This window comes from Schistocerca piceifrons, chromosome 2 (assembly GCF_021461385.2).
Source record: "Schistocerca piceifrons isolate TAMUIC-IGC-003096 chromosome 2, iqSchPice1.1, whole genome shotgun sequence".
NCBI classification, from domain to species: domain Eukaryota; kingdom Metazoa; phylum Arthropoda; class Insecta; order Orthoptera; family Acrididae; genus Schistocerca; species Schistocerca piceifrons.
The window spans coordinates 721,404,729-721,429,299 of NC_060139.1; the positions used below are offsets into that span (position 1 = coordinate 721,404,729).

Below are 24,571 nucleotides of genomic sequence, written 5' to 3' on the forward strand. Positions count from 1 at the left end.
TCTGGGAACTCATAGGCTTTGCAATAGCTAATGTTAAAATTATTACAAGCAATCGGATTTGTATTTGTTTCGTACTCGCCGGTCGCTCTTTTCAAATCCACTTAAAAGAACATTTTTCCGGAAATCTTGTAAAAAGACTTAGCACTGTTGCCACATGATTGTAGCAGTACTTAAACAAATGGTAATCTCAATTTTCGTATCCATGATGCTTGTACACTCTCCGTTTATCTACAAAGAGACACACAGTTTCTCGGTGCGCAGTACACGACTCTTACAGCTGAGCATCTCAGGGTTGTTCCTGCAACGCCCTCAACTTTCGACGCCGTGTGTCAGTTATGTTGTACTAGCGATCCGCCCCGTCTTCACACGGGCAGCACTAAGTATGTATCCCCGGACGACTTGTCTGGCGTAGCGGTAGTAAATTATTCTTTCGAATCAGTCTGTCTATTTTTATAATAGTTCCTGATTTTATCCATTACATATACGCAAAAAAACGTGGAGTGCAGCGGAGGGGGGGAGGGACGTATTTTTAATTCATCATAGTTCAAGAAATGTATTCACAGTTGCGAATGTGAACCACCATTGTCCGTATATTGGAATCGCAACAACGAAAATTTGTGCTTGATCGGGACTCGAACCTGGATTCCCTGTTTTACGCGAGCGGTCGCCTTGCACGCTTCGGCTGTCCGTGCACGAATCACAGCCAGACCCTAAGTTCCATATGTCGTCGTCCATGTGTCACAACCTTCATTCTTACGTTACGTATATTCCGCCCAGGAAGGACGTATTTATTGCCGACTGTAGCTGTCAGGAAATCCACAAAATGTATTCACAGTTGTGAATATGAACAACCATCGGCTGTATATTGGACTAACATCAATGAAAATTGCACCGTGCTTTTTAATAACACAAGTACTGCTATTCCGTATTCATTATAGTTCAGCTAATGTGTACGAAATATTTATAAATTATACACTCAAACCTTCCTCGTGAATCAGTCTATTAATGAAAACCATATTGAAATCTCCGCAGAAGTTCCTGAGATTGGCCTTCACATGCGAACAGGAAAAGGCGGGGCGAGATTTTAATTTACAATAGGCATAGATGCCTCTATGGCTCCACGTCGACAGTGTTTTTCCTTCTATTCGTGTGTCAGCGTGGTAGATTTGGCTAACATCTCTACCATCAGTAAATATTCGGATTCAAAAATGGTTCAAATGGCTCTCAGCACTATGGGACTTAATATCTGAAGTCATCAGTCCCCTAGAACTTAGAACTACTTAAACCTAACTAACATAAGGACATCACACACATCCATGCCCGAGGCAGGATTCGAACCTGCGACCGCAGGGGTTGCGCGGTTCCAGACTGAAGCGCGTAGAACTGCTCGGCCACACCGGCCGGCTAAATATTCGGATTGATGATACGACCCATGACCCATGTTTTGACCTATGTTGTTGTTGTTGTTGTTGTCTTCAGTCCTGAGACTGGTTTGATGCAGCTCTCCATACTACTCTATCGTGTGCAAGCTTCTTCATCTCCCAGTACTAACTGCAACCTACATCCTTCTGAATCTGCTTAGTGCATTCATCTCTTGGTCTCCCTCTACGATTTTTATCCTCCACGCTGCCCTACAATGCTAAATTTGCAATCCCTTGATGCCTCAGAACATATCCTACCAACCGGTCCCTTCTTATTGTCAAGTTGTGCCACAAACTCCTCTTCTCCCCAATTCTATTCAATATCTCGTTATTAGTTATGTGATCTACCCATTTAATCTTTAGCATTCTTCTGTAGCACCACATTTCGCAAGCTTCTATTCTCTTCTTGTCCAAACTATTTATCGTCCATGTTTCACTTCCATACATGGCTACACTCCATACAAATACTTTCAAAAACGACTACCTGACACTTAAATCTATACTCGATGTTAACAAATTTCTCTTCTTCAGAAACGCTTTCCTTGCCATTGCCAGTCTACATTTTTTTTCCTCTCTACTTCGACCATCATCAATTATTTTGCTCCCCAAACAGCAAAACTCCTTTACTACTTTAAGTGTCTCATTTCCTAATCTAATTCCCTCAGCATCACCCGACTTAATTAGAATACATTCCATTATCCTCGTTTTGCTTTTGTTGACCTTCATCTTATATCCTCCTTTCAAGACACTGTCCATTCCGTTCAACTGCTCTTCCAAGACCTTTGCTGTCTCTGACAGAATTAAAATATCATCGGCGAACCTCAACATTTTTGTTTCTTCTCCATGGACTTTAATACCTACTCCGAATTTTTCTTTTGTTTCCTTCACTGCTTGCTCAATATACAGATTGAATAACATCGGGGAGAGGCTACAACCCTGTCTCACTCCCTTCCCAACCACTGCTTCCCTTTCATGCCCCTCGACTCTTATAACTGCCATCTGGTTTCTGTACAAATTGTAAATAGCCTTTCGCTCCCTGTATTTTACCGCTGCCACCTTTAGAAATTGAAAGAGAGTATTCCAGTCAACATTGTCAAAAGTTTTCTCCAAGTCTACAAATGCTAGAAATGTAGGTTTGCCTTTCCTTAATCTGTTTTCTAGGATAAGTCGTAGGGTCATTATTGCCTCACGTGTTCCAATGTTTCTGCGGAATCCAAACTGATCTTCGCCGAGGTCGGCTTCTACCAGTTTTTCCATTCGTCTGTAAAGAATTCGCGTTAGTATTTTGCAGCTGTGACTTATTAAACTGAAAGTTCGGTAATTTTCACATCTGTCAACACCTGCTTTCTTTGGGATTGGAATTATTATATTCTTCTTGAAATCTGAGGGTATTTCGCCTGTCTCGTACATCTTGCTCACCAGATAGTAGAGTTTTGTAAGGACTGGCTCTCCCAAGGCCGTCAGTAGTTCCAATGGAATCTCGTCTACTCCCGGGGCCTTGATTCGACTCAGGTCTTCCAGTGCTCTGTCAAACTCTTCACGCAGTATCGTATCTCCCATTTCATCTTCATCTACATCCTCTTCCATTTCCATAATATTGTCCTCAAGTACATCACCCTTGTATAGACCCTCTATACACTCCTTCCACCTTTCTGCTTTCCCTTCTTTGCTTAGAACTGGGTTTCCATCTGAGCTCTTGATATTCATACAAGTGGCTCTCTATTCTCCAAAGGTCTCTTTAATTTTCCTGTAGGCAGTATTTATCGTACCCCTAGTGAGGTAAGCCTCTACATCCTCTAGCCATCCCTACTTAGCCATTTTGCACTTCCTGTCGATATCATTTTTTGAGACGTTTGTGTTCCTTTTTGCCTGCCTCATTTACTGCGTTTTTATATTTTCTCCTTTCATCAATTAAATTCGATATTTCTTCTGTTACCCAAGGATTTCTACTAGCCCTCGTCTTTTTACCTACTTGATCCTCTGTTGCCTTCACTACTTCATCCCTCAGAGCTACCCATTCTTCTTCTACTGTATTTCTTTCTCCCATTCCTGTCAATTGTTGCCTTTTCTCTCCCTGAAACTCTGTACAACCTCTGTTTTAGTCAGTTTATCCAGGTCCCATCTCCTTAAATCCCCACCTTTTTGCAGTTTCTCCAGTTTTAATCTACAGTTCATAACCAATAGATTGTGGTCAGAGTCCACATCTGCCCCTGGAAATGTCTTACAATTTACAACCTCGTTCCTAAATCTCTGTCTTACCATTATACACTCCTGGAAATTGAAATGAGAACACCGTGAATTCATTGTCCCAGGAAGGGGACACTTTATTGACACATTCCTGGGGTCAGATACATCACATGATCACACTGACAGAACCACAGGCACATAGACACAGGCAACAGAGCATGTACAATGTCGGCACTAGTACAGTGTATATCCACCTTTCGCAGCAATGCAGGCTGCTATTCTCACATGGAGACGATCGTAGAGATGCTGGATGTAGTCCTGTGGAACGGCTTGCCATGCCATTTCCACCTGGCGCCTCAGTTGGACCAGCGTTCGTGCTGGACGTGCAGACCGCATGAGACGACGCTTCATCCAGTCCCAAACATGCTCAATGGGGGACAGATCCGGAGATCTTGCTGGACAGGGTAGTTGACTTACACCTTCTAGAGCACGTTGGGTGGCACGGGATATATGCGGACGTGCATTGTCCTGTTGGAACAGCAAGTTCCCTTGCCGGTCTAGGAATGGTAGAACGATGGGTTCGATGACGGTTTGGATGTACCGTGCACTATTCAGTGTCCCCTCGACGATCACCAGTGGTGTACGGCCAGTGTAGGAGATCGCTCCCCACACCATGATGCCAGGTGTTGGCCCTGTGTGCCTCGGTCGTATGCAGTCCTGATTGTGGCGCTCACCTGCACGGCGCCAAACACGCATACGACCATCATTGGCACCAAGGCAGAAGCGACTCTCATCGCTGAAGACGACACATCTCCATTCGTCCCTCCATTCACGCCTGTCGCGTCACCACTGGAGGCGGGCTGCACGATGTTGGGGCGTGAGCGGAAGACGGCCTAACGGTGTGCGAGACCGTAGCCCAGCTTCATGGAGACGGTTGCTAAGGGTCCTCGCCGATACCCCAGGAGCAACAGTGTCCCTAATTTGCTGGGAAGTGGCGGTGCGGTCCCCTCCGGCACTGTGTAGGATCCTACGGTCTTGGCGTGCATCCGTGCGTCGCTGCGGTCCGGTCCCAGGTCGACGGGCACGTGCACCTTCCGCCGACCACTGGCGACAACATCGATGTACTGTGGAGACCTCACGCCCCACGTGTTGAGCAATTCGGCGGTACGTCCACCCGGCCTCCCGCATGCCCACTATACGCCCTCGCTCAAAGTCCGTCAACTGCACATACGGTTCACGTCCACGCTGCCGCGGCATGCTACCAGTGTTAAAGACTGCGATGGAGCTCCGTATGGCACGGCAAACTGGCTGACACTGACGGCGGCGGTGCACAAATGCTGCGCAGCTAGCGCCATTCGACGGCCAACACCGCGGTTCCTGGTGTGTCCACTGTGCCGTGCGTGTGATCATTGCTTGTACAGCCCTCTCGCAGTGTCCGCAGCAAGTATGGTGGGTCTGACACACCGGTGTCAATGTGTTCTTTTTTTCATTTCCAGGAGTGTATAATGTATCTGATATCTTCTAGTATCTCCAGGATTCTTCCATGTATACAACCTTCTTTTATGATTCTTGAACCAAGTGTTAGCTATGATTAAGTTATGCTCTGTGCAAAATTCTACCAGACGGCTTCCTCTTTCATTTCTCTCCCCCAATCCATATTCACCTACTATGTTTCCTTCTCTCCCTTTTCCTACGCTCGAATTCCAATCACCTATGACTATTAAATTTTCGTCTCTCTTCATTACCTGAATACGTTCTTTTATCTCATCATACATTTCATCAATTTCTTCATCATCTGCAGAGCTAGTTGGCATATAAACTTGTACTACTGTAGTAGGCATGGGCTTTGTGTCTATCTTGGCCACAATAATGCGTTCACTATGCTGTTGGTAGTAGCTTACCCGCACTTCTATTTTTTTATTCATTATTAAACCTACTCCTGCATTACCCCTATTTGATTTTGTACTTATAACCCTGTATTCACCTGACCAAAAGTCTTGTTCCTCCTGCCACCGAACTTCACTAATTCCCACTATATCTAACTTCATCCTATCCATTTCCCTTTTTAAATTTTCTAACCTACCTGCCTGATTAAGGGATCTGACATTCCACGCTCCGATCCGTAGAACGCCAGTGTTTTTTCTCCTGATAACGACGTGCCGGCCGCGGCGGCCGTGCGGTTCTGGCGCTGCAGTCCGGAACCGCGGGACCGCTACGGTCGCAGGTTCGAATCTTGCCTCGGGCATGGGTGTGTGTGATGTCCTTAGGTTAGTTAGGTTTAAGTAGTTCTAAGTTCTAGGGGACTTATGACCTAAGATGTTGAGTCCCATAGTGCTCAGAGTCATTTGAACCATTTGATAACGTCGTCCTCTTGAGTAGTCCCCGCCCGGAGATCCGAGTGGGTGACTATTTTACCTCCGGAATATTTTACCCAAGAGGACGCCATCATCATTTAACCATACAGTAAAGCTGCATGCCCTCGGGAAAAATTACGGTTGTAGTTTCCCCTTGCTTTCAGCCGTTCGCAATACCAGCACAGCAAGGCCGTTTTGGTTGGTGTTGCAAGGCCAGATCAGTCAATCATCCAGACTGTTTCCCTTGCAACTACTGAAAAGGCTGCTGCCCCTCTTCAGGAACCACACGTTTGTCTGGCCACCCAACATATACCCCTCCGTTGTGGTTGCACCTATGGTACGGCTATCTGTATCGCTGAGGCACGTAAGCCTCCCCACCAACGGTAAGGTCCATGGTTCATGGGGGCAGGACCTATGAGGTCATTTAAATGGTCGACACAAAGCACTTATTGACAGCCATTGTGTGCCAAATACGCACCCGAACACGAATGACACTCGTAGCTGTTGTCAAGATATCACATTCGTTGGCAACGCGAAGCATTTCACAATCGGGTACTTTTCAACCTACCTGGTTCTTGGGCTACACTACGGATCGGCCTCGCCTCACAGCCTATAATGCCTCAAGTTGTAAAAACGATACCTTTGTAGGATCACTTTGCTATCCGTTGTCGGTCCAACTGTTAAGAACCATTTTTCTCAGGTACGATTAGTATCAAGGTCAGATTTATGTCAGATATTAAGATCTATGATTACTTGGCGCTGTGAAAATTTTCATCTTCTAAGTTAATGCAATCAGAAGAAACGGCCATTTATTCCCTTACTTTCATACCTGAAAACGAGCTCATCAGAACCTTTAGGATACTTCCCGTTGATCGAGAATCAAGAAATTGGGAAAGAAACGCGTTTACACAGTACAGGTAAAGGAAAAATCCTAAATTGGTAATTTGTAATTATTTCACAAGGAAACATACACTACTGGCCATTAAAATTGCTACACCACAAAGATGACGTGCTACAGACGCGAAATTTAACCGACAGGAAGAAGATGCTGTGATATGCAAATGATTAGCTTTCCAGAGAATTCACACAAGGTTGGCGCCGGTGGCGACATCTACAACGTGCTGACATGAGGAAAGTTTACAACCGATTTCTCATACACAAACAGCAGTCGACCGGCGTTGCCTGGTGAAAGGTTTTTGCGATGCCTCGTATAAGGAGGAGAAATGCGTACCATCACGTTTCCGACTTTGATAAAGGTCGGATTGTAGGCTATCGCGATTTCGGTTCATTGTATAGCGACATTGCTGCTCGCGTTGGTCGAGATCCAATGATTGTTAGCAGAATATGGAATCGGTGGGTTCAGGAGGGTAATACGGAACGCCGTGCTGGCCTCGTATCACTAGCAGTCGAGACGACAAGCATCTTATCCGCATGGCTGTAACGGATCGTGCAGCCACGTTTCGATCCCCGACTCAACAGATTGGGACATTTGCAAGACAACAACCATCTGCATGAACAGTTCGACGACGTTTGAAGCAGCACGGACTATCAGCTCGGAGACCATGGCTGCGGTTACCCTTGACGCTGCATCACAGACAGGATCGTCTGCGATGGTGTACTCAGCAACGAACCTGGGTACACGAATGGCAAAAGGTCAGTTTTTCGGATGAATCCAGGTGCTGTTTACAGCATCATGATGGTCGCATCCGTGTTTGGCGACATCGCGGTGAACGCACATTGGAAGCGTGTATTCGTCATCACCATACTGGCTTATCACCCGGCGTGATGGTATGGGGTGCCACTGGTTACACGTCTCGGTCACCTCTTGTTCTCATTGACGGCACTTTGAACAGTGAACGTTACATTTCAGATGTGTTACGACCCGTGGCTCTACCCTTCATTCGATCCCTGCGAAAACCTACATTTCAGCAGGATAATGCACGACCGCATGTTGCAGGTCCTGTACGGGACTTTCTGGATACAGAAAATGTTCGACTGCTGCTCTGACCAGCACATTCTTAAGATCTCTCACCAACTGAAAACGTCTGGTCAATGGTGGCCGAACAACTGGCTCGTCACAATACGCCAGTCACTACTCTTGATGAAGTGTGGTATCGTGCTGAAACTGCACGGGCAGCTGTACCTGTACACGCCCACGCGTATCAAGGCCGTTATTACGGCCAGAGGTGATTGTTCTGGGTACTGATTTCTCAGGATCTATGCACCCAAATTGCGTGAAAATGTAATGACATGTCAGTTCTAGTATAATATATTTGTCCAATGAATACCCGTTTAACATCTGCATTTCTTCTTGGTGTAGCACTTTTAATGGCCGGTAGTGTATTTTATTTTGTCATTTGTTATCCGACTTCAGATTTGAAACGAAAAATATCCTCGATTTCCGGAATGGGTAAACTGTCTATATAGGTAATTAAGTTTGTACGGGACCCTCAGTGCGCGAGTCTCACTTGCACCTGATTCCTTTTTTTTTTTTTTTTTTTAATTTGTCTCGTTTTCATTCCACTGCCTCTTATACATTACAAACAGTTCTGTAAAAACAAAATAGATATTTTCAGTGCCTCTATTTCTGTTGGTCCACGTATGACGTCATACGCCAAGACATCATCACCTCACGGATCAAAACCGACTTGAGGTGTCGGTAGGCTCCCTTATTAGCAGCGGTGGTGGCCCTACCCCGAGAGCGCGTGCAGTTTGTGGGGGCGGGCAGTAACAGCCGTGTGCTGCGCTGTTGGCAGGTGCAGGAGCAGGGCGTGGACGCCAACCTGCGCGACGGCGACGGCGCGACGCCGCTGCACTTCGCGGCGAGCCGCGGCCACGCCGACACCGTGCGCTGGCTGCTGCGCCACGGCGCCAAGCTCACGCTCGACCGCTACGGCAAGAGCCCCATCAACGACGCCGCCGACAACCACCAGATGGAGGTCAGCACCAGTCCACCGTCTCTCATACTTTTGTAGCTAGTAGGCACCTAGGTAATCACTAAAAAGGGAAACTCCCCATCGCAACCCCATGAGATTGGGCTCACTGGATAGCCTGTCAAAAACTGAAACCAGATCATCCATGAAAAGCAGGAGAAGGTTAAGTCGCTCGACGTCAACAATAATAATGGAAGCTGAATAAATGAATTAAAATTTATGCCATGACCGCGACTTGAACATAGGTCTTCGTGCTTATTAGGCACTACTGCAGCAGTACAGATCACCCACCTGCATGGACTATCCTAGTCCGTTGACCTCCATAACACAAATTTCAATTCATGTCTCCAGCTTATTTTCCCCTTCTTAAATCGTCGTTCTCACACATCCCAAGGAAAATTTAATTATATGACGCCACGTCAATTACATGGAAAATGTCTTAGGACTGTTTGGAACAGAAACTGAAAGACAGCAACCAGTTTCCTCGCAATCTCGTATCTCTGCTGTACCTAATCGGCAATGAATGACTTGAGCTAGATGTGGCATACCTGAATAAACTTTTGGACTCTCCTCGTCGCTGAATGGAGGCCATTTTGAAGTCCGGAACAGGCGTTAGTGTGATGTCTCCTGAGAGAGAGAGCAATTTTTTTGTCAAGTATGCTTAGCATTAATTGTTGTAACCGAAACTGGTTATAAATATTATAATTGTGATTTTTTAGATGAATAGACATATTTAAAAATGAGCCATACTTCTAGATTATGACCTTGTGTTGCCCTTTTCTAAATTATTGTAATATTTAAACCGCCACTAGTTCTTTTAAACAATCAGGATCTGAAATTTGCGGGTTGCTTAAGTACTGGTCCCATATCACCCGGACTTTAACAAGGTGTCATTAATTTAATGGATTACAGTGTTGTGTACTTGTATTTCTGTCAAAATAGATATTAGGAATAAGAATTACAGTTTCTTATTAGGTAAGCATTACACACAGGGTGCTAAAAAAAAGAGAAGTGTTAGATATTCCTACAGGAGGAAGTATTGGTCAAAACTAGAAGAAAAGTTTCTATAATGACATGTCTGCAAACTAACACGTACTGAGGTATGGACCAAACTGTCCTCTCATTCACATCTATGTCCTACATGGAAGTAGACACTGTAAGCAGTGCTCGATGTGGTTACCACACTTCCTGACACACCCCTCATCAAGCATTATTTTCATTCGGATTGCGACACACGCATCAGTCACACGCTCTTATGATGTTTGCACGTTGGCGATGGGTTGGGCAAACACCACTGGTGTGAACTGCCCCCATAACCGCAAATTCAACAAATTCACGTACCGTCAATGGCTGCCCCATGCTACCGGATATGGCACTGTTGCGTGTCTGCAGAAACAGACATAATGTCTGATAGGATAGCCGCAATCAGTGATTTTACAATGTTACTTATAGTCCGTCTTGATTGAAAAATGTTTATTCATATGACCGGTTTCGGTTCCTATAGATCCATCTTCAGATCTGGTATTTCGGTTACAGGAGTAACCCCTCCAAACACAACAACTTTCACATGCTGTGACGCAAAATACTTATGCTGCGTCACAGCATGTGAAAGTTGCTGTGTTTGGACGGGTTAGTCCCGTAACCGAAATATCAGATCTGAAGATGGTTCTAGACGAACCGAAACCGGTCATATGAATAAACATTTTGCAATCAAGACGGACTATAAGTAACACTGTTGTGTGTGTCCAACACATCGGCCACGTGCTGACGTTACTGAAGAGCGTGACCACCGCATTTAAGCAATCAGAATGAAGCCAGGTGTATTTGAAAGAGTGCATGATTCCCTGTAAAGAAGGGCTAAAGTGCAAATTGACCCATATATGAACATGTATTGGTGTCCAGGCAGGAACTTCTGAACAATACGACCTCCAGTAGGAAAATATAACTCTATTGCTTTAAAAAACATTTTTTGTGTAAAATATACACTGCCAGTATTCAAAGTTTTTCAAATAGTCATACACACCGATGTACCCCTTCAGTATGTTGAAATTTACTTCAGATATATGTGCTTTCCCTTCTTCTTGTGTGGCAATTTTTGCACTAATAAGTAAATAACAGTAGGCAGTGAGCAGTGAGTTAAGTCAAAGGAATGGATCGAAATGGTCTGTAAGTAGTGAAGATGCAGTGACATCACATGAAATAATGAGAATGCTGAACTGGCAGTGTAATGGATATCTTGTGACAAATGAAAATTTTTGCCAGACCAGTACTGTAACATGGATTGAATTTCAGCAAATTTATTTCGTTTTACGTATAGCCCTTGTAGCAGAATATGCCAAGATCCTCCACCGAATCCTTTGCACATGTCCTGGTGTCCTCTGGCGTGCCACAGGGGAGTGTTATGGGACTATTGCTTTTCACAATATATATAAATGACCTAGTAGATAGTGTCGGAAGTTGCATGCGGCTTTTCGCGGATGATGCTGTAGTATACAGAGAAGTTGCAGCGTTAGAAAATTGCAGCGAAGTGCAGGAAGATCTGCAGCGGATAGGCACTTGGTGCAGGGAGTGGCAACTGACCTTTAACATAGACAAATGTAATGTATTGCGAATACATAGAAAGAAGGATCCTTTATTGTATGATTATATGATAGCGGAACAAACACTGGTAGCAGTTACTTCTGTAAAATATCTGGGAGTACGCGTACGAATCGATTTGAAGTGGATGATCATACAAAATTAATTGTTGGTAAGGCGGATGCCAGGTTGAGATTCATTGGGAGAGTCCTTAGAAAATGTAGTTCATCAACAAAGGAGGTGGCTTACAAAACACTCGTTCGACCTATACTTGAGTATTGCTCATCATCGTGGGATCCGTACCAAGTCGGGTTGACAGAGGAGATAGAGAAGATCCAAAGAAGAGCGGCGCGTTTCGTCACAGGGGTATATGGTAAACGTGATAGCGTTACGGAGATGTTTAGCAAACTCAAGTGGCAGACTCAGCAAGGGAGGCGCTCTGCATCGCGGTGTAGCTTGCTGTCCAGGTTTCGAGAGGGTGCGTTTCTGAATGAGGTATCGAATATATTGCTTCCCCCTACTTATACCTCCCGAGAAGATCACGAGTGTAAAATTAGAGAGATTCGAGCGCGTATGGAGGCTTTCCAGCAGTCGTTCTTCCCGCGAACCATACGCGCCTGGAACAGGAAAGGGAGGTAATGACAGTGGCACGTAAAGTGCCCTCCGCCACACACCGTTGGTGCGGAGTATAAATGTAGATGTAGATGTAGAATCTCTGGTTGTAATCTTCATAAACCATAGGTGGAAAAGTCAGTGCAACACAAGCTTAAGTCGGATCAGGGTGGGGAGCTCATATAGGACGATGGTTATGGTGGCTGCTCGCGAAAAAGGACGGGAAAACTTTGTTAGAGACCCATCTTGACACAAATTTTCAGTTGTCACAACAAGAAGTTCGATGGTGATAGCTTCGCTTCTATGTGCCACGTGAAGTGATGTCGACCGTGTGTGTGGTTGCAGTGCCTGAACATCCTGGTGCAGCACGGCGCCACGCCAGACTACCACGAGGAGACGACGGCCCGCACCAACGGCAAGGTGCGACCTGCGGCGTGCTGCCGCGACCCCGACCCCTGCGTGAGTACCCACACTGCTGCTCCCCCCTACAGTACGCCCTTACGATCCTTGACAACAGTGGCTATATACTAGTGTGCACGTAAGAAGGCGGCTGGTGAGGCGATCCGCAGTGACAAGCAGCAGTGCACGACGTGACGTTCCGGCCAACGGAGTCATTCTGCCGCGTCTGGCTGTAGCGGGCGCTTCTAGATGCGGGTAGAACATTAACCGTGATTTTCATATTAGCTTATACCTCATGGTTGTCATTGAAGTGTTCATTATGAAAAAAAGAGAGCAAGTATTGTAAGTAGGCTGTTTAGGTTTTTATGTTGGTAACGCCACGTAGCGCTCTGTATGAAAATCACTGACTGTGCTGTGTGCACTCTGTGGCTGGTTGGCATTGTTGGAATATTCGCTAGTGTAGTGTTGGGCAGCTGGATGTGAACAGCGAGTAGCGTTGTGCAGTTGGAGGTGAGCCACGAGCAGTGGTGGATGTGGGGAGACAGATGCCAGAGTTTTGTGCGGACGATCTGGACGTGCGTTCGTCAGAAAAAGAAAATTTGTTTAATTGGATTTTGAACGCTATTAAGGTCAATACGTTGTTTGTTCTCTACCAAAATCTTTCATTTGCTAACTATGCCTGTCAGTAGTTAGTGCCATCAGTAGTTAGAATCTTTTATTTATCTGACAGTATTGGCGATCGCTGTGTTGTAGTATTTCGAGTAACGAAGATTTTTGTGAGGTAAATGATTCATGAAAGGTATAGGTTATTGTTAGTCAGGACCATTCTTTTGTAGGGATTATTGAAAGTCAAACTGCGTTGCGCTAAAAATATTGTGTGTCAGTTTAGTGATGATCAGAATAAGTAAAGAGAGGACTGTCTGACTACGTTCAGTTTTACTCAGCTGTCTTTGTATCAAATAACGGAGAAGTTTACTGTCACAGTCATTCATAATTTTTCTAAGGGGACGTTTCAGTATTACGTTAAGAAACGACAGCGAGAGTGTTCCGAGCACATAATTTTATCTATGGACAGGAGCAAGCAAAAACGTTGGTCCATTAGTGGTCTTTATCCTAGCACTGCCAGTTACCTAGGTAGGCAATGGCTGGAGCATGTGGCATGAGAGCACACCGCCGACGCCACATTCTCTGTATCTTCGCATAACGCATCACGTACCTGCCTTCTTCCTTGCACACCACTGTGGTACGAAACAGCTCATGGTATTAGGGGCGTTCAATAAGTAATGCAACACATTTGTTTTGAAAGTAGCTTGGTTTTATTTTGGATTCCAGTAATTCGTATTATTTCCCACTCTTTTGGCTACAAGACCCTAACTTTCAGCATAATCTTCGTTCAATGTGACGACCTTACGCCACCTTACGCGTAGAGCCTGTACGCACACATGGTAAGACTCTTACTGCTCGACGTCGGAGCCAACGTCTTGTTGCATCAATAACGTCCCCACCACACACATACTTGCTTACCGCGGAGTGCGTCCTTCATTGGGCCAAACGATAGAAATCGGAAGGTGCGAGATAAAGGCTGTATGGTGGACGAAGAAGAACAATCCAATGAAGTTTTGTGGGCTCCTCTCGGATGCAAAGACTTGTGTGAGGCCTTGCGTTGTCATGGAGAAGGAGAAGTTCATTTGCATTTTTGTGGCGACCAACACACTGAAGTAATTTCTTCAGTTTCCTCAGGGTAGGGCAGTACACTTCAGCGTTGATCGTTGCGCTATGAGGAATGTTATCAAACAGAATAACCCGTTCAGAGTCCCAGAAGACTTTACCAGCTGAGGGTGCGGCTCTGAACTTTTTCTTCGGAGGACAAGTGGTGTGACATCACTCCATGGATTGTCGTTCTATTTCTGTTTCGAAGTGATGAACCCATGTTTCATCGCCTGTGACGATGTTCGAGAAAAAATTGTCATAATCAGCCTCGTAATGTGCAAGCAGCTACGCACAGGTGGTCCCTCGTTGCTCTTTATGGTGTTCTGTTAGGCGGCGAGGAGCGCAGCGGGCACAGACCTTTGAGTACCACAACTGGTGGACGAGTGTTTCGGCAGTGACAACAGAGATGTTCCGTTGTGCAGCGAGGTTTTTGATTGTGATCCGAATGAGAGCGTCCGTACGTTCCTACATTACAGGAGCTACAGCTATGTGCGACCGGCCGGAACGAGGGAGATCGGATAGATTTGGACGATCTTGTTGCGATGATGACAGACGCATCGCCCAACGACTCGCCGTGCTTTTGTTCACTGCTAAGTCTCCGTAGACATTCTGCAAGCTTCTGTGAACATCTACGATGCTCCGATTTTCCGCCAAAAGAAACACAGTGACAGCTCTCTGCTTCAAGCGCACCTCCGTTACGGACACCACTTTGAAGGATATGTATAGCGCTTCCACATATCTGAACTTCGTAAAACTGTAGAGGATTAAGCGGAAATGTTCCACGATGTCCCACAACAAAAATGGTTCAAATGGCTCTAAGCATTATGGGACTTAACATCTGAGGTAGTCAGTCTCCTTGACTTAGAACTAATTAAACCTAACTAGCCTAAAGACATCACACACATCCGTGTCCGAGGCAGGATTCGAACTTGCGACCGTAGCAGCAGCGCGGTTACGTACTGAAACGCCTAGAACTGCTCGGCCACAGCAGCCGGCGTCCCACAACAAATTCCACATACTTTCAATTGAAACTGGCCGAGAAAAAAAGTGTTCCATTACTTATTGAACGGCCCTCGTAAATGCAGCGCACTTACGGAGTGTTCTGAACACCCACTGCAGTTTCCGAAATGTGAAGTACATTTCAGGTTGTGTTCGCAAATCATAGTGGCAAGGCCAAAAAGTGGCGAAACTCTGTAACTTCCTTTAACAGATCGTAAGCATCGTAAGCATAGTGTGTGCGTTATGGAAGGAAGATTAACGCCGCGTCGCCTTCGAGGTTGTTGAAAGGGAGCGCAAGTTCCGATTTTCTAAGAATGGGAAAGGTAATCGGGCGTGCCTTTCTCATAGCAGCCACTACAGTATTCGCCTCAGTTTGTTTAGGGAAACACAAAAAGACTTCACATCTGGAGGATTAGACTCACATTTTTCACGAATGCGTGTCTAATGCCTTAAACAGTGCGCCATATCACTCGCTATGGACGCTATTCTCTCAAATTTTCTGCTATCTTGTTCAATTCCTTCCTTAGCGTAATGCAGTTAAGTACACAGTTCAGTTTGCTGACGACATGGCACGGTTACGGCATGCAATGCCGTTAAGGACGATCTCCTCGGACCTGAAGCATAGTGGATGGTGCTGTGTCACTTTTAATGCGCGTTAAGATTGTTTATCACCCCTCACGACAGTTTTAAAGCAGTAGAGGGTTCATCTTAGTATGAGAAATGTGTCACGAAGTTGTGACTACTTTAAGCCACGTTAGGTTTGGCTGTATCTAGAAAAAACCTCAGTACTTTCTAAGAGGAGCATTATATTTTATTGTATCTACTTTCTACTATGGTCGGTGTCAGTAAAGTACGAATATACGATTCAGAAGTTCATGAACCTCTGCTAAACGTTGGGTCCGCCTATTTACCCTATCGTTAGTGTTGTTGGTCCTCTATGTTGACTTTGACTAAGACGTAAACTATAGTACGAACAGAATCGTCGTCTTAAAAGTGGCGAGTTACGGGTGCCTCCTCGACAATTCGTGTACATCTTACGTTCACTCTCCTCATGGAGGTGTCTGTCCTGATCCGCTCTTTACTGGGTCACCGCGTCACAACTAATCCACTGTTCACTCTCAATCGTTGCAGAACTGTCATCACCAATCAGTAAAAGTTGCCTTCAGCATACACTTTGTTCGTAGACAACCAACGACCTTGGATGAGATTTTCACTCTGCAGCGAAGTGTGCGCTGCTATGAAATTTACTGACAGATTAAAACTGTGTGTCGGACCGAGACTCGAGCTTGGGACCTTTGCATTTCGCGGGCAAGTGCACTACCAACTGAGCTACCCAAGCACGACTCACGACCCGTCCTCACAGCCTTAATTCTGCCAGTACCTCGTCTCCTACCTTCCAAACTTCATAGAAGCTCTTCTGTATACCTTGCAGAACTGACACTCCTGGAAGAAAGGAGGTGTGCAGAAGAGCTTCTGTGAAATTTGGAAGGTAGGAGACGAGGTACTGGCAGAATTAAGGCTGTGAGGACGGGTCGTGAGTCGTGCTTGGATAGCTCAGGTGGTAGAGCACTTGCCCGCGAAAGGGAAAGGTCCCGAGTTCGAGTCTCGGTCCGGCACACAGTTTTAATCTGCCAGGAAGTTTCAACCAACGACCTTTCTCTGATGTAGCGACACTAATACCTGCGCACTGCGGGCAGTTTGCTTATACAGAATTTTTACTATGCCTGCCATATTCACAATTCTACCGTGATTCTATAAAGGACTCTGCTGAAGAAATTCCAGCCACAGCGCGAATGTGCCACCTGTGGATTTCGCAAGCGCGCGTGCTCTTTCATAATGAATGCAAACGACAACATGTCACTTCGTATGTTCCGTTCAGATTTACTTAGAGCACAAATCGTGTTCTACAGGAGTGAACTAGAAAATCGTCTTTTTGTGATGTGTATAAACCTTTCTTATTAGTTAGTTGAACCAGTGAAGTACGTAACGCATCGCTCTTGCGAAAATCGGCTTACATTTTTCTCGTACGATATCCTGCGAACCATGGATGGAAAGCGACTGGAATATTCCATATTCCTAGATTTTCGGAAAGAGTTTGACGGAGTGTATCGGAATAGCTTCTTAGACATGTGAGTGGCTTAAGAAATTTTTAAGTAACTGAACCCATTACGTTGTCTCGGACGGCGAGTGTTCATCAAAAACAAGAGTATCGTTAGGACTACCGAACTGAATGTCTTGTTCTCTATATAGGATACATAAACGATCTGACAAATAGAGTTTCAATCTGTGATTACGACGGCGTCATAGTGTATAGGAAAGTGTTATCGTTGAGTGACTAGGAAGATACAGAATGAATTGAGCAAAATTTCTGCTCGATGCGATGTTTGGAAGCTTGCTCTGAATGTGGAAACATGTAAGTTAATGCAACTGAGTAGTAAAAACAATCCTGTATCGTTCGAATGCAATATTAGCGATTCGTTGTTTGACAAAATCACATGGATTAATGCGTAACGTTGCAAGTGATATGAAATGGAACGAGCACGTAAGATCGGTTGTAAGGAAGTCGAATGGTTGCCTTGACTTTATTGCGAGAATTCTAGGGAAATATAGGTCATCTATAAGGCAGACCACGTTAGAATATACGACCCAAACTTGAGTATTGCCGAGTGTTTGGGATCCCCATGAGGTCGGATGGAAGGAAGGCAATGAAGCAATTCAGAAGCGTGTTGCTACAGTTGTTACCGATAGGTTCAATCAACACATGAGTACTGTAGAAATGCTTAGTGAAATCAGATGTGAATCCCTGGAGGGAAGAAGACGTCCTTTTCGCGAACACTGTTGAGAAAGTTCTGAGAACCGGCATTTGCGACAGGCTGCACAACTATTCTTCTGCCACCCACATAACTCTGGCATAAGGACCGCGTACACAAGGTAAGGGGAATCACTGCTTGTATGCAAATATGTAGAAAGTCGCTTCTCCTTCTCTCCATTTGCGAGTGGAACAGTAAACGCAGTGACTGGTAATGGTAGAAGATACCCTCCGCCATGCACAGTGTGATGGCTTGCGGAGTACATATGTAGATGTCAAGGTAAATGAATGAAGGCAGCGCCACTAATTTCATGTATCTTTTTTAATCAGAAATATATTGAGAGTAAACGCAAACACCACTCACGGATTGGCCTTTTGCCTGTTCTGACTAGCTAACCACTGCTTACTATGATCGTGGGACCCCTGCAGCCCTTACTGCCAGCAGATATACCTTAATGACTAATGTCTCAGGTTTATCCACTGACATACAATGGAAATTTTTTTTGAGTCATTAGCCTTCTGAACAGTGTGATGAAGCCCGTCACAAATTCCTTTCTCAGAGTAGCTCTTGCAATCTACGTTCTCAGTTATCTGCTGGATGTGTCCCAATCTCTCTCTTCCTCTACAGTTTTTACCCTCTGCAGCTCCCTCTAATACTATGGAAGTTAATCATCCTGTCCCTCCTTCTCGTCGGTATTTTCCATGTGTTCGTTTCCTCGTCGATTCTTCGGAGAAGCCCCTCATTCCTTATCTTATCAGTCCACCTAATTATCAACATACTTCTGCAGCACTACATCTCAAATACTTTCGATTCTTTTCTGTTACGATTTTCCCACAGTCCATGTCTCAGTACCATACAATCCTGTGTTCCAAACTTACATTCTCAGAAATTTCTTCCTCATATTAAGGCCTATGTTTGGTACTAGTAGACGTCTCTTGGCCAAGAGTTCCCATTTTGCCATTGCTAGTCTGCTTTTTATGTACTCCTTCTCCGTGCGTCATGGATTATTTTGTCCCTATAGCTTAACCCTATTTTTCTAAAGATTTTGCACTTCAGACCTCTATTCCTAAAAAAAAATCCGAAGAGATACCGGGAATTGTCCTACCACACGGAATGTAGCAACGCTATTCATTCTGCTACAGGAGCAGTCTGTCAAAAAATCCGAAGAGATACCGGGAATTGTCCTACCACACGGAATGTAGCAACGCTATTCATTCTGCTACAGGAGCAGTCTGTCTTGATAGTACCGGATGGTTGAAATTAAAGCGCAGCTACTCACAGAGACCCAGTGTGGGTTGGAGTTATTATACAGCAGCGATCCCTGGTACGTATTCCAATGCGTTAATGCGGTACCAATTGACGCAGGAAAAACAAAAATTAAACTGTTCCAATTTTGGCCATCACCTGGCGCTGTGAATGCAAGGAAGGGGTCGGGACGTAGGCAGAAAATATCAAACAAGTGAGAGAGACATAATTGATTTTATTATTACCCGCTACAGTTTGTTCAATATAAGCACTGGAAATGTCGACGAGATGCTGTACAGCGTCAAATCTGCTCCTGGTAGCCAAAATTTGAACTTTTTTTTTTCAGCACAAAACGGTATCGCATTAACGCAGTAGCATATCTACCAACTTGCGCTGCCATACGATAGTTACCGCCCACACTGGACCTCCGTAGCTGCACTTCAATTATAACCTCCCTATATTTTGTAGATTTAAGACAGTAAATCAGTTTCGAGTCTAGTGATTCATCATCAGAACTGGTATCTTGTTACGAAAGTAACACATCAAGTCATCATGCAGCGTCTTTGGTGGTGACTTAAAATCGACACTAGGATGAGCTCTATATGACGACTTAGTGTGTTACATCCGAATCAAGATACTGGATCATTATACACTTGAAATAGGTCAATTGTCACGAAGACACCAAAGCGATCAAGATAATTGTGAAGCAAAAAAGGATTTTTGCAATTTAAAGTGCATGCTCCGTATGGTAACGTCAAATGCCGTTCTTGAAGCATCGTACAGAACAGATGGCGGTCGAACGGAAATACTCCTGAATGGCGGCCGCCGACCTCATTAACCTGTCAAGCTCTTTGCATATTATCGTAACACGCGACTAATGCCACGCCAGTAGAACTTGTACGCAGAACTAACCCGTCTGGTCGCGTACTGAGGCTTCTTCCGCCCCAGTTAATTTAAGGACACGCCTTGCAAACCGGACTCGGCAGGTTTCGTGCCTGGTTGACCTGACCCCTGTCCAGAGCGGGCTGGGGCTGTTTACCGCGCGGTCGCCGCCCACCGCTATCTGGCGAGGGCAACTCTTTAACTTCCCGGACACTAACGGTGGGCGACATTTGCGGCCATACTCGCGGCTCGCAAATATGCTCTCTGGTGGGACGGTGGGCGTCGGCCTCGCGGAAGCGGAAACGTTCTGCACGTGGCTTCGGCACAGATGTTCGTGTGGGCGCTCTCTCGGTCTCTGTTAGCATCGATTTCTGACCGGAATACAGACAGCGGCGTCCTAGACCAAAGGAGTTTAGGGCTCTCCAAATTCCTCCGCCCTTCCCATCCCCTGCCCCCAGTCCCATCCGAACCAATCATGGGATTTCCGCTTCCAATTTTTCGAGTTTTGAATCTTAAGAAAACTACCACAGCTGTTATTTCAGTTGCATTAATTAAGGCATAGCCAGTTTCGTGCTATAAGAACATCGCCAGGCGACTGCAGATTAACAAGACATAGTACGCTGAAGAGACAAAGAAATTGGTACAGCTACCTAATATCGTGTAGGACTCCTCGAGCACGCAAAAGTGCCGCACACGACGTGGCATGGACTAAGCTAATGTCTGAAGTAGTGCTGGAGGAAACTGCCGGGCTGTCCATAAATCCGTAAGAGTACGAAGGGGTGGAGATCTCTTCTGAACAACACGCTGCAACGCATCCAAGATATGCTTAATAATGAAACTTCCTGGCAGATTAAAACTGTGTGCCGGACGGAGACTCGAACTCGGGACCTTTGCCTTTCGCGGGCAAGTGCTCTACCAACTGAGCTACCCAAGCACGACTCACGCCCCGTCGTCACAGCTTTACTTCTGCCAGTACCTCGTCTCCTACCTTCCAAACTTAACAGAAGCTCTCCTGCAAACCTTGCAGAACTAGTATTCCTGGAAGAAAGGATATTGCGGAGACATGGCTTAGCCACAGCCTGGGGGATGTTTCCAGAATGAGATTTTCACTCTGCGGCGGAGTGTGTGCTGATATGAAATTTCCTGGCAGATTAAAACTGTGTGCCGGACCGAGACTCGAACTCGGGACCTTTGCATTTGGTAGAGCACTTGCCCGCGAAAGGCAAAGGTCCCGAGTTCTAGTCTCGGTCCAGCACACAGTTTTAATCTGCCAGGAAGTTTCATATCAGCGCACACTCCGCTGCAGAGTGTAAATCTCGTTCTGGATGCTTAATAATGTTTATGTCTGTGGAGTTTGGTGGACAGGGGAAGTGTTAAAAGTCAGAAGAGTGTTCATGGAGCCACGCTGTAGCAATAATGGTGGTGTGGGGTGTCGCATTGTCCTGCTGTAATTTTCCAAGCTTGTCGAAATGCACAGTGGACATTAATGGATGCAGGTGATCAGATAGGATGCTTACGTACGTGTCATCTATCAGATTTGTATCTAGACGTATCAGGGGTCCCGTATCATTCGGACTGCACATGTCCTACACCATTACAGGCAACATGTTTCCAGTCAACAACAGTCCAAAGTCGGATTTGACGGGCACACGCGGGCATTAAGCTTTGTGTCTTGCAGTTATCAAGGGTACACGAGTGGGCCTCCGGCTCCGGAAGCCCATATCGATGATGTTCCGTTGAATGGTTCGCAAGCTGACACTTGTTGAAGGCCCAGCACTGAAATCGGCAGAAATTTGTGGAGAGGTTGCATTTCTGTTATGTTGAACGATTCTCTTCAGTCGTCGTTGGTCCCGTTCTTGCAGGATATTTTTCCGGCCCCAGCGATATCGGAGATTTGGTGCTTCATCGGAATCCTAATACTCACGGTACACTCGTAAAAAGGTCATACGGGAAAATCCCCAATTCATGGCTATGGCTACCTCGGAGATGCTGTGTCCCATCGCTGGGGCGCTGACTATAAGACCACGTTCAGACTCACTTAAATCTTGACACCTGCCATTGTAGCGGCAGTAACCGATCTAACAACTGCGCCATACAGTTGTTGTCTTATATAGGCATTGCCGACCGCAGCTCCTTATTCTGCCTGTTTACATATTTCTGTATTTGAACACGCAAGCCTATACCAGTTTCTTTGGCTTTTCAGTGTATTCTGTCTTTTCTAACTGTTTAATCTCGAGTGACAAGCCAAGTATAATACGCGGGCTATCTTTTCCTGACACGGATTGACAAATGTAATCAGCATGCTATCTTTTTCTGAAACAGGTTGGCAAGTTTTATATGCTTGGTATCTTTTCTTGACAGGGGTCGATAAGTATTATATACTTATTGTTATCTGTTAAATGTTAATGATTATACGAGGGCTATTCGGAAAGAAGTCTGATTGGTCTCGAAATGAAACCACTGTGCAAATCATTTTTTTTTTTTTTTTTTTTTTTTGCGACAGTTAGCTGCACTTTCCAGCTACTTCTCTATATATTCGCCACTACGACTTAGATCTTTGTCGTAGCATTGTACCAGCTTTTCAGTACCCCCGTCATAGAAGGGAGCTGCCTGTGATTTCCGCCAATTTTCTACTGTGATCTACAGCTCGTTGTCTGCGCTAAAATGTTATCTTCATAGCTAGCGGTTCATGTGAGCAGAGATGCAATTCACGGGGAGATAATTACATTATGGGTGATCCATTACTTCTAATCGAAAACGCTGTAGGAGCATCTTCATTGTCCCTGCAGAGCGCGGCCGAGAACTGTCATGAAGAAGGAAACGCAAGAGAGTTATGTTACATTGGCTGCATAACAGTAGGCGAAATCTGTCATCAGGCCATCATGCTTGGCGGGAGACACTATTTATCTTGGCTCTTGTATGTTCACACTTCTGACTGTAGGTCTGGGGGACTTCGGCCGTTCACTTGTGTAAGAAAATGAAACACCTACGGATGTCCTTGTGGTGTCATTTGTATTATGGCTACCAGTTTCGGTGCTTCAATGCACCATTTTCAGCCGAATAGAGAAAGAGTGACATGAATGGTTTCTCTTCTCTTGTGGAAATTATCCATAGCCCTAGATTACTACACCCTTGTAAAATTTACGATTTCACTTGCTATCTCTTCGTTCTTCCCGCCAATCTGGACACACGAACGACGCGTGCTCTTGAGTACCTTCATGTCAAACATAGGTGTTAACAACAGACGAATTATTTGTTGCCTGACTCTAGTGGTTTGCTGTTACTGGTGCTCTTGTCGTAAAAATTACGAACATTTAGAAACGTTGTGCATGTTTTCTAATAGTCGGCATATTCGTTCTATCTCTTAGAATTTATGTTATTGTTGCATCTTAAGTGAAACGTCAAGCAGTCATAGTTAGGAGAGGGTTAGCTTATATTACATTGTCCCTTTTCAATTCTAATCTCATCTTGTGCAACTGGAATTACATACTGTGGATGATGCTGAATTTGATTTTGACATTAACATACTTTCGTGATCTGCTTGAAGAACTTAACCTGAGCAGCAGTGGCAGAACCTACAACAACCCCAAGGGGGAAAAGTATTCTCAGTTTGTCCTTCGAGCAGGCGAAGACTGACCACGACGTTTTATAGTCTCTGATCAAGAGCAATTTGTGCAGAACACTGAGCTAGATCTTGCTTAAGTTGTAACGATAGTCTTTAAAGCTGAAATGATCTCTACTCATTTTTCGTGTAAAATAGTTTGGAGCTATAATAATTATAATAATGGATAACTAGTGCGGAACACACATTACGACGTCTCTTCCGATAACATTTTGAGCACTAAAACCGTTGCTATGGGTTTAAAGTGGGACTTTCTGTATGTAACATACCACTGGAAAACTAATAATTTTATTTAACTAGTACAGAAGTAGTAAATAATGCTTCCTCTGGTTAAAATTTGGAGAAGTAAAATTTACGATGGGTAAGTAGAAATAGAACATCCCCCCCCCCCCCCCCCCCTCTTCCTTCAGTGCTTGAGGATTGATATTTTTCAAGACAGAATAGCCCTTAAAATTTTCCCATGGCAGTTCGGATCCCTCGCGTTGAGACTTTTTCGAAGTTTGGACGCGGATTATGAATTAATAAGGTAACTGATGTTGAATATAATGGCATCAGCTTGAATTCAAGCGCAATATGTGGAATGGCTTATGGTTGCCAGATCACTGAAACTTCAGAACTCAATACAGTTAAGGATCCGCCCTAGCGACCGCCAGTAAAAGAGTTCCGCAACCACTTCACGGAGACAGGTAGAGTGGAAGTCAAACACCATACTGCCCAAGAAACCAGAGAAGCTTTTATTGCTTTGAAACGCCGCGGAAACCTTCATTCCCTTATCCTACTGGCCGCCCAGAAAATTGTAAATAACTAGTGTCTTGTTCCT

The 24,571-nt window shown here is 45.1% G+C and overlaps 1 protein-coding gene across 1 annotated transcript in view; it reads left to right on the forward strand.

The window, feature by feature from the left end:
* Positions 1–24,571, forward strand: part of LOC124776702 (espin-like) — a 485,149-nt gene that overhangs the window by 319,075 nt on the left and 141,503 nt on the right. Inside the window, exons 4-5 of the mRNA XM_047251812.1 lie at positions 8,719–8,901; positions 12,430–12,486. Coding sequence (XP_047107768.1) covers positions 8,719–8,901; positions 12,430–12,486 — 240 coding nt within the window. The remainder of the gene's footprint in view (positions 1–8,718; positions 8,902–12,429; positions 12,487–24,571) is intronic.